Raw genomic sequence first — 17,392 nt, forward strand, 5'->3', positions numbered from 1 at the left:
ACTCATGGGTGGTAGATATTACTTTTCCTGTTTTACAGATGAAGAAACTGACAATCAGAGAGGGGGTAAATGACATACCTTACATTTCACAATAGACAAAAGTGTCAACACTTTGTCCCAAGGGTTTTGCCTGTTAAAGCAGAATTTTTCCACGATCTCATAAATGTGTTTTAATTGAAAATCAAAACTATCTTGTCATTTTTTTTTGCCAATTTTTGTTTTTTATTTAAGAAACATAAGCCAAATTATCCCAAATGTATTAGGAGAAAAAAAGGGGTTACATTAATCAAAAGGAAGTCACATGAATATTTTTTTTAACAGAAGCTAGTTTTAGACATTACATCAATACCTTTCCTGAATTTAAGAACTCTCCATGATCTGTGGAAAATATTTTGAGGAATACAATTTAAATTAAATAATGATCCTTACTGAGAATGTACATGTAGTTAAGTCACTGCAAGTTACCATTTGTGATAAATATTCCCAGTTTCTCTCATGGTTTTAAAGGTTCATTCCATATCTACAAACATGAAAGCCAATCCTAGATGGAAGGTCAAGCTTTTCACCCAAATTTAAAAATACCACCTAGTGTTCTCAAAAAAAAAAAAAAAAAAAAAAAAAAAAAAAACATTTTAACTGTTGGGATATTTGGCAATATTTGACCTCCTCATTTGATGAGTCAACCAAAACAATGATGAATCTACCAATATCTGTGAAAAATACAGGTTAGGAAATCTTGCAAACCAGAGAACTTTGTAATTCTAATGAAGTCTGCGACTACAAAGAAACCTATACATCATCTAGTCCAATTCCTTAATTTCAGAGACAGAGAAACTGGGCCTGGAGGAAGGGAAGTTTATCAACATTCAGTTTAGGCAAAAGTGGAATTAAAATCCAGGTATCTGGATTCACAGTTTAGTGCATTTTCCAGAAGCAGCTTAGATAGAAATAACCTCATCTAATTTCATGTGGCAAGCAAATTCAGAGGCTGAGTGGAACTTTAAGGATCATGCTGAGTTTGCTGTTTTATCATATTCGAAAGCACCTTCCATAACAAATGGATAATTAAACAATATTATAATCACAGAAGGAAAGTTATATTAATTAGTCAAACATAAGCACTCTTCAAACCATATTATTCAAGATCTTTTCTAAGTAACAATCAAATACATAAAACGTATGGACTCTTCCATTAGCTTTCTACTGAAAACACATAGCAGAAACAAGTGAAATAAAATGAACTACAATCAAAATAATTAAAATAATTAACAAACTACTACTTTTAACCCCATGGCCTTATGAAGTAGTTGCAAATGAGCACTGATTTGCATTTATCACCAATCAAAAATGTAAAATAAATCACTGTGAAAGCTCATTGGTTTACATCACTGACCTTATATATATTAGCTTCCAGAAAATCATTCCAAAGAACTGAATCATCTGGATCATTTTTATTGCTCACTCAGTCTTGAGACTGTCTGCACAGTACTGACTGAAATGTACTTCAGTGTGCACCTTCTCTCCAAATGAATATCTATGTCAGGTTTATTTATAGCCACTGCCTTCAATCAGTGCATTTCCAGGTAAGAGAAATAAAATCATCTCAACATATTCTCCTATAGAGATCTGAAACAAAACCTGGAAATCTTGGCAAATGGCCCTGGATAAAACAATAAAAGATCCATAATGTAAAGTGTACATTAAGATTTATTAGAGATTCCAAAGGACACTCACCTTTTACTCTTCAATAAGTACATTTAAAAAAACTTGAGGTACAAATAAAGAATTAATATAAACCTTATGCATCTTTTTTGCATAGCTCTTTATATACTCCGAGATTATAATCATCACTTCCTCCATTCTCTTTTCCTCATTGTGATTTCTCTGAAATTTGAACACCTCCCTTTGTTTCTTACTTAGATATTTTTCTATTTAAGAGCTTTTTCCTCCTAATTCTTTACAAAAGCAGGACATGCTTCCCCCTGCTGGGAAAAAATTAAATTACAAGGACGCTGGAACATGTTTCTAAATATCAAGAAATCAAGTTCCTGGGAAAGATAAAATGCTAAGGAATCAAGGGCATAGCCTTTTCTGACTGTTTCACCAGCCACAGAAACACTTATGCACTCTACTAAGAGTTTCTTATATGCATTTTTTTAGTTTGGCAGTTTTGAGACGTACACTAACTCCACTAACTCTCATCAATGACTTATGAATTAATCATTGAGCCTGCTGTCCCAAAGAGAACTCCAATTAGCAGGTCAGAGAAAATGATCAATTCCAAACTTTTTTTTTCCATTTTAAAGACGTTATCAGCTTAATAAAGACATTTCTGGAAGATATACTGAAATACATGATTTGAGAAGGCTTAATTGCATTTTTAATCATTTTGAACAATCTTAACTTAAGCATTTATTAACTCATTAATTTTCAATATTCCTATCATTTTTATGCAGTCATCTTTATTTTTAATAAAGTAGAGTGAGAGTTTAATTTTTAAATTGACTTAACTTTTCATCTGAATTTCTAGTTTTTTCATTCAGTAACCAAGTATCATTGCTTTTTACCTTTCCAAATACTCTAAAAAACTAACTTGTTCCTTGAGAAGCAGTTTAGCTATTTCACATGTTCAAGATTTTGATAACAAATCTTCCTTAATTGTTTAGTATGCAAAAAGGAAAAAATACCTTGAACTTTACTGTTGTTGTAAATAATACTCCATCAATTAAATATTTAAACAAACCTAATGGCTATTTGAATCATACATGGAGGATTACAATTTTTCCTTCAATGTACAACTAAGTCTCAAAAAAGAAAACATTTCATTTAATGAAGAAGGGAAAGGAAGAGGAAGTTGTCACTTTTAGTTTTGCTATAGGTAAGTCCATAACAACCTAAGCTACAAAACTGCATTGTAGTCAATTTGATGATGAAGCAATTCATTATTAATGAAGCATTCATCAAAAAATAAAAAAAAAAAACGAGTTGTTTTTAAAAAGGCATGTATAGATTATTACAGATATTGTATCTTTAGCAGATAGATGGCATGCTCTCAAGATGAATGGAGTAATTGGGCTAATATTTCTGTCATACATAAGTGTGTGTGTGTGTGTGTGTGTGTGTGTGTGTGTGTGTGTGTCTGTTTAAACAACCTTTCAAAGCAACACAAAAGACAAGACATCATGTTCTTCTGGGAATGAAATCTCCTTTAACATTACAGGTACACAAAAGAAAATGCACACTTGGTAAAACAGTTGATCAATTGTGGAGTGTTCCCAGGGGCCAGTATCTCACAGAGTACCCAATCATCACACTTCAAATAAATTGAAAAGCACTTTAGCCTTTGCCACATTCACTAACATTGACGAACATGCATAGTTTCATCTAGGTTAATTCTAAGTCTTTCCATAGGAAAGGCTATAATTAGATAAAGGGTATCAAAATCACTTCCCAAATGCAGCAAAAAATAAAATATAAAATAAAATAAAAATAAATGCTGATTTGTAGCGAAGAAGCTCATCACCATTTACTTCCAAACTGATTTCCTTTTCCTCTGCAAAGTGAAAATATCCCTGTTGACCGCGCTACACTTTACGGTTTCTCCATCAATGATCCTAACAGGTCACATCACCACTGCCATTATATCTCGTAGCTTTGGTCTTCCCCAAATTAAGACGTAGAGAAGGAGCACTGCTGCCCGCCCCAAGAATAGGCTCCGTCCGCCCGAGCTCCGAAGCGAGCATCTTCAGGGGGACAGTATCGGCGAAGGAGACAGGCGTCCCTCCCCAACTTCACTCCCCTAACCAAGCCGCGGGTGAGATAGGCGGCCAGTGATTTGTGCCCATCTGTGAGAGCAAGTCCTACCTTCCGCCAAAAGGCGCGATGCATGCACAAAAGATGGATCCAGGCTATCTTTCTCTGCCATCAGCTCAGGCAAATATTTCTCCTCTTCCATAGCGCGGACTTCGGACCGTCCCCGGGCGAAGCGCAAGGTTCCGCTCGCTCGGACGCAGGGTCGCCGGGCAGCGCCTTGCTCCCGCGCTGCTCCGCCTTCGCCGCGGCGCGGGGATCTCCGCGCGTCCTCACTGGCCCATGCACCGAGTGGCTGCGACTCCCGCCGTCGGGCTGAGCGGCCCCGCGCCCACACCTGCCCGTCCCTTCCGTCGTCCCTGGCTCGCTCTGAGCCCCGGCTCACACCAGCGGCCTTAACTGGAGAGGCGGGAACAGGGAGCTCCCCACCTCCGCCAACCATTCATTGGTGGCGGCGCATCGAGAGGCCGGGCCCCCGCGAAAGCTGCGGACTCTCATTGGGCTGCGCAGCACGTCGGATCGCCTGACTGGCAGGAGGCAGCTGCAGAGGGGAGGGGAGCGCAGAAGGTGCAAAAGCTTTCTTCTTGCAGCCCAAGCTTTCCCTGGTTATTAGGCATGCCCAGTTGTGTGGAGCACTCCGTCTTCGGCTGAGGTGCGGTGAAAGGAGAGAGCGGGAAAAACACCCGTTTAGCAGAGAAGCTCGGGTCCAAGACAGCAAGGGAGATGGAGATGAAGACTGAGCGGCTGAGGGAATGAGAAAGCACCAGGGAAAGTATCAGGTAGACGGGACTTCACCTGCGTCCCTAAGGTACAGGTGTCCCCCTCTCCATCGTGCACTCCAGACGCACTCCAGTGTGCAAGAATCAGCAGCGCACCGGGTCTGGAAATATCATGAAGACTGCTTGTGATCGGCTGCTGATATTTCCAATGAGCCTGACCTACATCTCGGAGACGCAGCAGGATGTTCATTGATAAACAAAGCGGCTCTGGGGCGATATTGTACAGCAACATGCTTCCAGTGTACAATCATTAGCGTATTGACTTAGTCCTGGTTTCCTTCCCATCCATCCCGCCTCCCCTAATTCCTATCTATAGGAAAGGTTCTGGGAGGGGCCTGAATTTTAAAACTAAAAAGCGATATAATCAGTTAACTAGAGTTTGTGAAAGAATTGGGAAAACAGTGGAAGAAGGAAGAGTCCAGAAAATAGGTAACCACAGTTGCTCTAATTTCCCCCTTTCTCCTTATTTTAGATGTGACAGTGCGTTTCACCAGGTGCTGTGGCTGAGCTACTTTGTATCTATCCCACCTCTATTTAAAGGAGACTTAAACCCTGCAGGTATCACCAACACTGGAAGCAGTGCCCATCCTTAATAATGGAGCCTGAAAATGCAGCTTGCATGCTTCAAGTGTTACAAAACAATCTTTCCACCGTCTTTTTTCAGACACATTCGTTTTCCAATTTGCCTCTCCTCCACTGTTTTCAGTGTAGAAGAATGGGGGCTAATTTCCCTACAAATAAAGCATGCTAAAACTTTTCCAAGTTCTCCTACTGTATTCAAATCTTTTCATTATTTTTCAAGATAAGGTTGGGAGAATATCTTTGACTTATATAATTTTTAAAATATCAATGTGACTTCACATCCATTATCTCACTTTGCCTTCACAGAAGCATTCTGGAAAACATGGTATGAGTATTGCTTTCTCTCTTTGTAGGTATGGAAATGAAGGCAGAGACGGAGAAGTTCAGTGACCCAGAAGTAACAAATACAATCTCCTTGGCGCCATCCATGTTCATCCCACCCAGAGACTGAGTGTATGTTACCATGGGGCCATGGTAAGGGAATATGTGGCTAACAAATGTGATAGGACTGTTAAAAGTTCATGACATAAGCTGTGATGACTTTGTGATATCAAATTTCATGACGCTGATAATTTTGTTTTCTGACAGTAGGAAAAAACATCACATTTCTTTAGGAATTTTTTTTTTTAATCAAGAGCTTTCCTATGTAAAAACCTAACACCTTAAAAGAGTCTGTGCTCCCAATAATGTTTTTTTCTCTAGGTGTATAAATTATCTTCTGATAGAGGGATGGGTGAGATACATGAATGTAGTCAAAAGGTACAAACTTGCAATGATAAAATAAATAAGTCCTGGGATGTAATGTATAGCCTGATACTGCAGTTAATAATGCTGTATTATATATTTAAAAGTTACTAAGGGATAGATCTTAAAAATTCTCATTGCAAGAAAAAAAATGTTCAAAGCTTATAACTAGTTCATGCTAAAGTTGAGATTAAAATTAGAGTCCACTCAGCACCATTTAGCTCCAGATTGCACTGCTTTAGCCTACCTTTTTGTACATTAAATATTTAGTTTATTTATGTATATATGCATTCAATAAGTGTTTATTGAATATCAAAAAGAGCTAGCCTATCAGAAAGATTATTTTCTAATGGGGAAAGAAAAATAAAACTAAATGCACAAGACAACTGGTAATTGCTAATTGCTGACTGCAGTAAAGCCCAAGAGGGGACCAAGCAAGGAGTTAAAAAATATAATGCAAGGAAAGACCTTTTTTTTTTTTTTTTTGCAAGGTAGACTTGCAGTCTTGCTAAGGAGTTGACATTTAACGAAAAACCTAATGGAAAAGAAGAATCTATCTGTGTAAAATGAACAGAGAAAAGCATTCCAGGCAGATGAATTTGCCCATGCAAAAGCCATGTGACTAAAAAGAATTTGCCTATCCTCAGAACTGACTGGAGTCTATGTGACTGCAATGTTCTGGGTAAGAAAAGAAAAATATTAAAGGTGAGGGATGGAAGGGGACAAAATACCTAAGATTTGATGGTTGGAAAATAACTCAGATTTAATTTTAAGTGTTAGGGGGCCACAAAGGATTGTCATCACTCTGTATGTATGTGCTTCTCAAATGATCTCTTCTGGTTCATATTTTCAAAGAAGTTAAAATGTAGAATTAAGGATATGTGTAGAGAGTACTTGTCATTTTAGATGAGTGTGGGTAGGATGTTTCATAGTTGAAGGAAGTTGTGCATTCTGCACCTGGTTTGTACAGAGACATGAAGGGAAACGTGCCACCAATCTTCAGAGAGGTAGCCAGGAACTACTATAAAAACGGAAGGTAGATAAGATGCTAACCACAGCTAATAAATTGTAAATATTTTGGAATGAATATAAATTAGAAAAATTATCGTGCAATAATTACAACTGCATCTTGCATTGTAGCATGTCAAGAGATTAAAAGCCTATGACGTTGAGAGGGACATGTACAAACGCGATTTCACGAATCAGAAAGATGCAGTAACTCTTGCTATGTTCAGCAACAGCAATTACATTATCCATCGACAGTTTTTTTTTTTTCTTCCATGATTAAAGGTGCACTAAGAAGATAGTATGGAGATCTGTCCGAGGGCTGATTTTATTATACAATGTCTCTGGATATCCAGGTCATTATAAATATGGTAAGCTAACTTTTACTTTTAGTTATTATCAAAAAGATTTATAATTTTATTTTCCCAGGTAAACTCTCAGCAAATGCCTAAAAATATATTCTAACAGAAATAAAAGTGTTAATGTAGCTTTAAAACGATTTTTTTTTTTTTTTTAGTGAATGCTAATGTAATCTTTAGGATCATTTGTGTATTTAGCACATGACGGACATATAAAATAACAACATACACACTACATTGACCCTTAAAAATCAGTATGCTTCAGAATTGACTCGAAGGTATTGCCTGTTTCCAAACAGGATATGACTGAATAAAGGCAAATTTTTCAACTACCCTATGCATACACTTATCCAGCATCAGATCTATGTGTTTTAAATAAATGACTCTATGTCACTGTGTATTCTCCATTTATTTCGCATATAAATATTTTATAGATATAATTATTTAGTGGATATTCTCAGAGTAACATTATTAATGCAAAAATTGAATAAACATAAATGTAAATAAATTGAGATCCTTCTATAGATGATTGTGGAATAGAATATTATGTGCCAATACATGAATAAATTACGACTACTGATAAGCCCTCTTCTTCTGATGGCATAAATAACTTAACCAAAATTACCATTGAACTGATTTGTATATCTTAGAAAAGATATATCCCATTTTCAATATGAGTTCTAGTCCTGACAAAAACATTTTAAGATATTTCATTTACTGTACTATTATTTCAATGATAGTATATTATGGAAAATTTTGCACCAACTAAATTTGGTTTTGAAGGATGATCAAGGTATGTGCTGTAGAATATGTCCTGCAGTTAATGTACAAACTGTGTATTCAATACTTTCACAAACCCTTATAAGAAAGGCCAAGTTAAAGGGCATTTACTCAGGCTTATTTTTGCAGACTAATAAAAAGTGCCCAAATGGTATTATTAAATAAAAGACACAATTTTTGTTTCGGAGTTCTAATCAACTTTAGGGATACCACACCAGCCTAACTACTTACTCCAAGGATTTAGTAGAAGACACAAACAATAAGAATCATGGGTTAATAAAATTATAGTAGCTCAATAATTTATGTAATGATAATGGAGACTTAAGGCATTAATATTTACTAAAGTTTCTAATGCGTTGGTGCCTAGGATAGAGTATAATAAAGGCCCAAAATATTGACTGACATGCTTTCACCTAGGGAAGACTCTGGCAGAGCCCACTAATAAAAGGTGCTGGTTTAATATTTCTATTTATTTCAGTTTCACTAACTAGATAATTGAAATCAGTTCCAGTTTCCTTTTTCACTTCCATGATATATTTTAGGGTTTCCAGGAAGGAAGAAGGGAATTGAGACTTGTCTGTGAAATAACCAATAGCAGAAGTAGCATGTGCCATGAGAAATCTTTCATATGTAATGCTTTCCGAGCTAGAATGTATATACTATATGCTAATATGCCACAGCACAAAATGAAAATTCACCACTCAAAGCTGGTCTATCTATATACAGAGGAAAAGTGTTTTCTGATTGGGAAGCTTTCAAATTAGCATATTGGATTTAAGCTGACACAAATGTATAACTAAAGGACAGCAGAAAAGAGAGAACAGAAGTGATATATGTTGAGAGCCTACTCTTGTGTTTGGAATACTGCTTTTCTGAATCCTCACAAGTATAAGGAGGGAAGGCCAAGAACTGCAAAAGACCCCAAATATCCAAACCAATAATGAAAAAGAAAAAGAGAGTTGGAGGACTCACATTTCTTGGTTTCAAAACTTACTACAAAGCTACAGTAATCATAAAAGTGTCTACTTGCATAAGTATTGACAGATAATGGAATACAGATAATGAAATAGAATTGAGAATCCATAGGAAAGTTATATATTTAAGGCCAAGTGATTTTCAAAAAAGATGCCAAGACCATTCAAAGAGGAAAGAATAGTCTCTTCAGCAAATGGTGCTGGGACAATTGTATATCTAAATGCAAAAGAATGAAGGTGGACCCCATCTCACACTATATACAAAAATTACCCTAAAATGGATCAACAGCCTAAGTATAAGATGTAAAGCTATAAAACCCTTATAAGAAAACATAGAGGTAAATCCTCATGACCTTGGATTGGCAGTGGAGTCTTAGATATGACACCAAAAACACATTCAACAAAAGAAAAAATAGATGAATTGCACTTCATCCAAATTAAAAACTTTTGTGCATCAAAGTACATTTGACTATCCAAAAATGAAAAGACAATTTATAGAATGAGAGGAAATATTTACAAATAATATCCAATAAAGGCCTTGTATCCAGAATATATAAAGAACTCTCACAACTCATCAACAAAAAGACAACCCAATTTAGAATATTGGCAAAGGACTTGAATAAACATTACTCCAAAGAAGATACGCAAATGGCCAACAAGCATATGAAAAGATGCTCAACTGCATTGATCATCAGAAAAATGAAAATCAAAATTACAGTAAGTACAACATCATACCCACTACAATGATTACTATTTCAAAAAAAAAGGAAAATAATGTTTTCGCAATGATATGAAGAAACTGGAATTCTCATACATTGCTGGTGGGAGCATAAAATGGTGCAGTAGTTTGATAACTTCTCAAAATTTAAGCGTAAAATTATCATGTAACCCAACAATTCCACTCCTAAGGGTATATGCAAAGGAATAGAAAACTGGTACTCCAACAGATACAGATACTCATACATGTATTGAAGCATCATTCACAAAAGTCATAAGATGGAAACAGCCCAAATTCATCATTCATTGGATGGATTAACAAAATGTGATATATTCATACAATGGAATACAATTCAGCCACAAGAGAAATGAGGTACTGATATGTGTTACAATGCAGACAAACTGTGAAAATGTTACACTAAATAAAGATAGATGCAAAAATTCATATATTGTATGAATCCATTTACTTGAAATAGCCACAAATAAATCCATAGATTCAGAATGCAGACTGAAAGAGATGTCAGTATTTGAGGGGAGGTGGAAATGGGAGTGACTGCTTAATGGGAATGGGTTTCCTTTTGGAATGAGAAAAATGTTTTTCAACTGGATGGAAGTGGTGTTTACAACACATTGTGAATCTACCAAATGTCACTGAATTGTTCACTTTAAAACAGTTAACTTTGTTATGTGAATTTCAGCTAAACAAAATAAAAATGTAGAATATTTTTTAAAATTTTTTTAACATTTATTTATTTGGGGGGGGAGGGGCCAAGAGAGAGGGAGACAGAAGATCCAAAGCACTCCAAGCTGACAGCAGAGAGCCTGACATAGGGTTTGAACCCACAAACTGCAAGATTATGACCTGAGCCGATGTCGGAAGCTTAACTGACTAAGCCACCCAAGCACCCCTGGAATAAATTTGTAAAAATAAGTATAGAAGCAGAAAATGCTGCTGTAAGACCTCAAGTTTGGAAATATGTAGAATGCATCTTTATTTCACTTACTGATGGAGATTCCAGGGCTAATAAATCCCCCACGTTGTTCACTTTTTTTCTGGTTAAACACTGTTCTCTTTCATTCAATTCTTTTCTCAAAGTCACTACATAATGATATAGCAGAATTGGAGGTTTACTTAGTTGAAAGGGATTTATGCTTGTGTGTGTACATGTATAAAGAATAAAGAACTTAACTTCATTCATGACATCAAGCTACGCTTGCTAATTACATGAGAGGACTTGGAAAGTTTCAGGTATTTCTTAAAAAATATAATAGGAATGCAAATAGGACGGCAGCATAATCTGGTCAAATTGACCAGGGAGTTGAAATTTTAAAGGAGTGAAATCAATCTTGTGTTCATTGGGCACCAAATAACTTGAGACTTTTAGGAGCAAGCAGCATTATGGAAATGAAAAATAAATAAAATAAACAAGTCTATCAGTACTTTCCAATTTAATCCTAATTTGCTCTAAACCAACAACAGACAAATACTTTAGGCCCATAATATTTATTAAATATTGGTTCCTTAGAAACCTAGCTCATCAAAAGCTACTTACACAGCAAATCAACCACGAAGAATTTTTTAAATAGATTTCACCGCAATTAGACATTCGGTAAATTTCGTTTGGATCTAAACTTGTTCTCCTATTTAATTAAAAGATTCTCAAAAAGTTTTTGCCCTGAGTACCAATTAAGTAATCCAATTCTTCAACAAAATGTTGAAGCCTTACCGCACTCACTCACTATACACATGCGCGCATGTGTACAGACGCACACTTTATCCTTCTCGCTTGTTAATTGTAAGTTTCTTCATGCAGCTTTCTGTTGGCCTCATCTGTCCACTTTCTGGCGAGCTAAACCAAAACAATCATAATCTAACTCTGCAGGCAGAGGTCTGGGACTAGGAGTGTGATCCTGACACTTCTAAGAAGCAGACAGGAGCAGAGCCCTAAGGAAATACCAGAGACATTAACAAGCAGGAAGGCTCACCATTCTAGAGTAACTTCATTTGACTATCCATCTCTCCTGATTTGGGGAATTCCCTTAAGAACAGGTAGATGAGATAAGACACATATATATTAATTTGCCCTTAAGAGAAGTATATCAATCGGGCACCTGGGTGTCTCAGTTGGTTAATCGGCCAACTTCGGTTCAGGTCATGATCTCATGGTTCATGAATTCAAGCCCCGGGTCAGGCTCTGTGCTGACAGCTCAGAGCCTGGAGCCTGCTTTGGATTCTGTGTCTCCCTCTCTCTCTGCCCCTCCCCTACTCGCACTCTGTGTTTCTCGAAAATAAGTAAATGTTTAAAAAAGAGAACTATATCAATACCAGTCATTTATGTAATTCTTACTATAAGCCAGACTTATATCAGTTTTTATATTACTTATCTACTATGCAATGAGTCAAGAATTTAGCGACTTATACGAATAAACATTGGTTATATTACACAATTTATGAGGTTCAGGAATCTGGGGTTAATTTAACTCGGTGGTTCTGGCTTAAGATCTAATGAGGGTGCAATCAAAATTTTGCCTAATGCTGGAGTCATCTGAAGGCGTGGCTAAGATACGGCACTCATCCAACATAGCTGTTGGCCAATGGCCTCATATTACCACAAATTTAGTATCTTAAGACAACAAAAAGTCATTATCTTATAGTTTTGTAGTTCAGAAGCTTCACATGGGTCTCACTGGGTTAAAATGTATGTATGCCATCAATGCTGTCTTTATACCATTTTTATGGGAGGTCTGTCTTTTCCATATTCTTTCTTTATCTTTAAAGACAGCAACAGCAGATTGCATCCTTCTCACATTGCATTACCCTGACCTCTCTACTTCCCTCTCTACTTTTGAGGACCCTGATAATTTCATTGAGCCTACTTATATTATCTAGAATGATCTCCCTATTTTAAGGTCAGTTGATTAACAATCTTAATTCCATCTGCAGTTGTGGGAGGCTGTATAACGCCCCCCTCAAATGCCCATGTCCTCATTCCCAGAGCTTGTGACTATGTTACCTTACATGGAAAAGGAAACTTTGCAAATGTAATTAAGTGAAGGACCTTGAAATGACAAGATTATTCTGGATTATACAGATGGGAACCTGGCATCATCACAAAATGGAGGCATGGGAGTCTGAGAAAAAAAGAGAAAGGGAGAGACAAAGACAGAGAGAGAGACATGGAGAAAGATAGGGAGGAGAGGGAAGGAAATTAATAGAGAGGGAGATAAAGGAAGGAAGAAAAAAAAGAGAAAGAGATAATGAGGAGAGCAAGAGAGAAATGTGAAGCTGTTTTTCTGAAAATGGAAGAAGAAGCCACCAGCCAAAGAATGTGGCCTCTAGAAGACTAAAAAAGACAAGGAAACAGATTTTGTTCTAGAGCCTTCAGAAACAATGCAGCCCCACAGACCCATTTTCTACCTCTGACCTCCAAAACTATAAAATAATAAAGTTGTATTGTTTTGAGCTACTAAATTTGTGGTATATTGTTACAATATACTAATTCAGTGCAATCCTGACATATTCACAGGGTCGTGGGATTAGGTTGTAGACATAGATGGGAGGCCATTATTCTGCCTACCACAGCATCCATATTTTTAGGCACATGAATTTCTAAGTATACATTCCTGTAATTATAGTGGTCAATGAAGAATTGTCTTCTATTTAAATGAAAATAATTTTCATGCATGATGATGTCCATTATTTCAAAACTGTATTGACTTGCTGGTGGCAGGGTAATGGTTTTCAAAAGCTTTTTCCTTTCTTAAAATTCTCTGATAAATTCCCCATAAAAAGAAAAAATTATTTCTACAAAGCAGCCAAATGGAAATGTGACTGAGCTCAAAATATATAATATTCTCCCATGAATACTAATACATCCTTTCATTAAAAATAAAATACAGCTCAGCTAAAAGTATTGGCAGTGCACTGTTTCACCAATGTTTATGGAGTGTTCTTTGGCATAAGTTAAAAAAAATGTACTAAAGTCGCAAAGATGGCTTGTAGAAAGTAAAATGAGAGGAAATTTTAATTTCCTACAAGGGAAACCAAAATAACAAGTAAAACCAAATCAATGATGAAAAAAAATAGAGAAAATCCAAATGGTACACCCACATCATGTGACAGAAAATCTTTAAATAAAACTAATCAAAGTACAGACTAGAATAGCTAAGAGCACTGAGAATAATCTAATGTTATTCAAGATAAACATTGATTTCAATTAGTTTTCTATATTCAACTCTGAAGGCAAAAGTGTCGTTCAGGGAAAGGCAAAACAAGATATTGCTATTGACAATTAAACACAAACCAAGTTTAAGAGATGTTTAGGATTGACAAGCTTTCATAAGGTATTCAGGGACACTTAATCCAACTAGATTGATTTCTAGGGAAAATATGTGATTTTATATTCAGTAGAATCATATACATTATTGTACAGGCAAAAGGCTTTTAATGTATTTTTACATCCTTACAAACAATTACAGCAGCAGACAGGGCACTTTATAAGGCCTTCATGAATTTAATCCCTATATTTTTGTGCCTGGACTTGCAGAGAGGTCTTAAAGTCTTTATTCACCAACATGATTGCAAAAGCTATTCAGACTATTTTCTTGGAAGGCAATGTCTAAACATGAATTAAAACTTTTGGATTCAACCTTTTTCATTTTCACCTGGGAAGTTGAATCTGATGAAGATAGATTTTAAAACATTATTTCAAATCAGAGCATTTTAAGAACAATTCTGATTGTTTGCATATTTGAGATAAAGTCTAGCTCAATGGGTATTTGTTGAACTGAATGTATTTCTTCTGAACTGTAACTGAGACAAGAAAAATGGAAAAATGACTAATAGAAAGATGAATGCCAAACCACCAATCATTCCATAAAAATACTGGCATCCCTGGGTATTCAAAAGAATTTATATTTCCATCTCCTTTCCTTAATCCTTCCTTTCTTTCCTTCCTTTTTTTTTCCCTTTCTAATGCTGATTGAGTGTCTACTATGTCCAGGCATTGTACACTGAGGTAAAAGAAATATGGTCCTCACTTTCATAAGACTTTCAGACTCGTGGATAAAGTAAGCAGATAGAAATCAAACAAGAAAAAATAGATAAGTGTCATTGGTAGTTAGTGTTATGAAGGGAAAATTTGAGTCTTCTGAGAAAGAACAGGGGGTTGACGGAAGGAGGCAGATTTGTTTGGATTATCAGGAAGATGTATCAAAAAAAGTGATATTAGGGGCACTTGGGTGGTTCAGGCAGTTGAGTGTCAGACTGCAAAGCTCATTTCATGATCTCGCAGTTCGTGGGTTTGAGCCCTGCATCGGGCTCTGTGCTGACAGGAGCCGGCTTCCAATTCTGTGTCTCCCTCTCTCTCTCTTCCCCTACCCCATTCACACTCTGTCTATCTCTCTCCCTCAAAAATAAATAATTTTAAGTGATATTGAAGAAAATCTGAAAGATAAGGAGTTATCCAGGGGAGGAATGGAGTTAGGACCCTCTAGGCAGAGAACATGGTATGTGCTAAGACCAGGCAGTGGGAGAAAGTTTAGTGTAACCTTAGATAACTGAAGGCATACCAGAAGTATACTGCAATGTTACAGAGAGAGGCAGACAAGAACCAGATAAAAATTTTAGCTGATCACACTGATTCAAAGATATTTTACAGGACCTCTTGTAAGTAGTAGGCCATGGGATTAATTTCTTCCCAAAGTTATACAAACTTATGTATCACATGCAATTTTTTCCCTCTTTCCTTTAAACAGAAGAAACATCCTTCTCCCTTCTTTACTCCATGTGCTCCTTGTGATGACTGGAGCTCTAGCAGTCATCATGGACCATGAGCTTGAGAATCATACCAAATGGTGAGTGGGAAGGACTTAGGTTCTCTAACAGCTTCATAGAAACATCATACCATCTCTGGATTACTTAATTCTACATTTCTTTTATTTTAGGAAAGGCACACAACAAACTTTTTGAAGCAATGATTTTTGGGCGGATTTCTGTTATTGCAGCCAATACCTAATGCAGGAGACTGATGTAATCAAATAAGAGATAGCAATAGCCTGTACTATCACGATAGTGGATATGGAGAGAAAAGGACATGTTCAAGATGTATTTTGAAGGTCGAGAACAAAGGAGTTAACAATAGACTGGATATGGCAGGGTGAGGGAAATAGAAATGTCAAAAATTAATCCAAGATAAGTGACCTGAACCACCACGAACAACCATTTGATAGATGGTGTCATCATTACTGAATGGGGACAAACTGAAGAAGCAAGACTTGAGAAGAAATAAAGACTTCACTTTGGATGTATTTCAGAAATATGAAGTCCTTCCATCATATTTGTTTTAAATCTGTGCTAAATCTATGAAGCAATGTATATATACCTTCAGAAATGAAGGTATTCACTAAATTCATCATAACATTCATAATTAATCATAATTTCACCAGAAGATCTATAACCATGAGTTTAGGGATTTTCACTGAACCTGAGCTGTTTCTTTTTTTATTTTTTTTTCCTTTATCTTACTCATAAGTAGATTAAGTTGCAGTGCAAACATGCCATTTCCTTTTGGTTGTTATGTATTCTAGAGGAAAAAAGAGAACACCCAAACAGGACCTATATTTAAACCAGAAGCTTCTCTCATTTTTCTCTAAAGGGAATACTAATGTTTTTGAAAGCTAGTGATTTACAATGTTATCTAATTCAAACCTTAGTCATAGGGCTTGTCATCATCATTTTCCAGATGGGTAACTTAGAGAAGTTAAGAAATGTCACCAAGGTTACAAAGCTGGAATAAAGCAGAACAAAAATTCAAAGCTAATCTGCCACATCCCGAGGTCTGTGTTCCTACTGCTAAAAATTGCTTCTCTCTTGCATGTTCATCCTATAAATAAAGCCAAACAGATTCCAAGATACTGTCTTCATGCTAATTAATTATAATAATGAAACTTCCTTTTGCAAATATATTTACATATTTATCCATACATATTTATGTATGTACACTCTGAACATTTTCTAATAAAGAACAATATATAAAGAGTTCAACCAGAGTAGAGCTTCTCATGAGAAACCCTATATCTCTTGGTCGCCCCTGGCATTGATTAAATTGAAGTTAAAAAAATTATAATTTAGTTCCATCTTCAGACAGTCCATTATCAAAGCATAATGCCTTTTAAATGAGTTGAAAGAAAAGCCATAGGCAGTAAAAAGTAGTAAAATCAGGAATGATAGTCTAGTGTGTGATATTTAAATGAGAAGTAAGAGGAGTAAATAAAAGGGCACTGCCAATTCGAGCCAGGAGAAATTACAATACATCCACCGGGGAAAAGGGTGGAATACATTTTTATAGAAAAAATAATAATTTAGTGATATGGGCAATTCTTTCCCCTAGAAAATACCCTTCTTTTCCCTTAGGAAATGTCCTTCATTTTAAAATAAAATAAAGAAAATTATAATAATTTTCTTTATCATAACAATTATTCAGTATCCAGGAGTTCAGTTATTTTACTATCCACATAGTGTAAACCATCATGCAAATTGTTTGTCCTAAGTTTTAGAATCAAAGGGAAAGGGGTTATATAAAAACACAAACTATATAATGTTTACAGTCATTGGAAACTCATTATATGAAAGAATTTGCAC

At 36.0% G+C, this 17,392-nt stretch overlaps 1 protein-coding gene and 1 long non-coding RNA gene across 13 annotated transcripts in view; one reads left to right on the top strand and one right to left on the bottom strand.

Moving 5' to 3' along the window:
- Positions 1-4,194, bottom strand: part of KHDRBS2 (KH RNA binding domain containing, signal transduction associated 2) — a 628,062-nt gene extending 623,868 nt beyond the window's left edge. For 5 of the 12 annotated variants that reach the window (XR_015251306.1, XR_015251305.1, XM_086707154.1 and 2 more), the window contains exon 1: positions 3,865-4,193. Coding sequence is in view for 5 of the 12 variants with exons in the window: in XM_086707154.1 (XP_086563280.1) it covers positions 3,865-3,955 (91 nt within the window). In the remaining 7 variants the exon portion in view is untranslated. Of the gene's footprint in view, positions 1-3,864 lie in introns of all 12 variants that reach the window. The other 7 variants (XR_015251304.1, XR_015251303.1, XM_025925490.2 and 4 more) reach the window with 3 other exon arrangements.
- A 153-nt stretch (positions 4,195-4,347) lies between these two features.
- Positions 4,348-16,663, top strand: LOC147581000 (uncharacterized). The gene is made up of 5 exons (XR_015250817.1): positions 4,348-4,589; positions 5,525-5,645; positions 7,206-7,291; positions 15,508-15,606; positions 15,697-16,663. It is a non-coding gene; the product is annotated as an uncharacterized LOC147581000 (long non-coding RNA).
- Positions 16,664-17,392: the final 729 nt, after the last annotated feature.

The sequence above is a fragment of the Puma concolor genome, chromosome B2 (genome assembly GCF_028749965.1).
Source record: "Puma concolor isolate L17-30 chromosome B2, mPumCon1.1.hap2, whole genome shotgun sequence".
NCBI classification, from domain to species: Eukaryota; Metazoa; Chordata; class Mammalia; order Carnivora; family Felidae; genus Puma; species Puma concolor.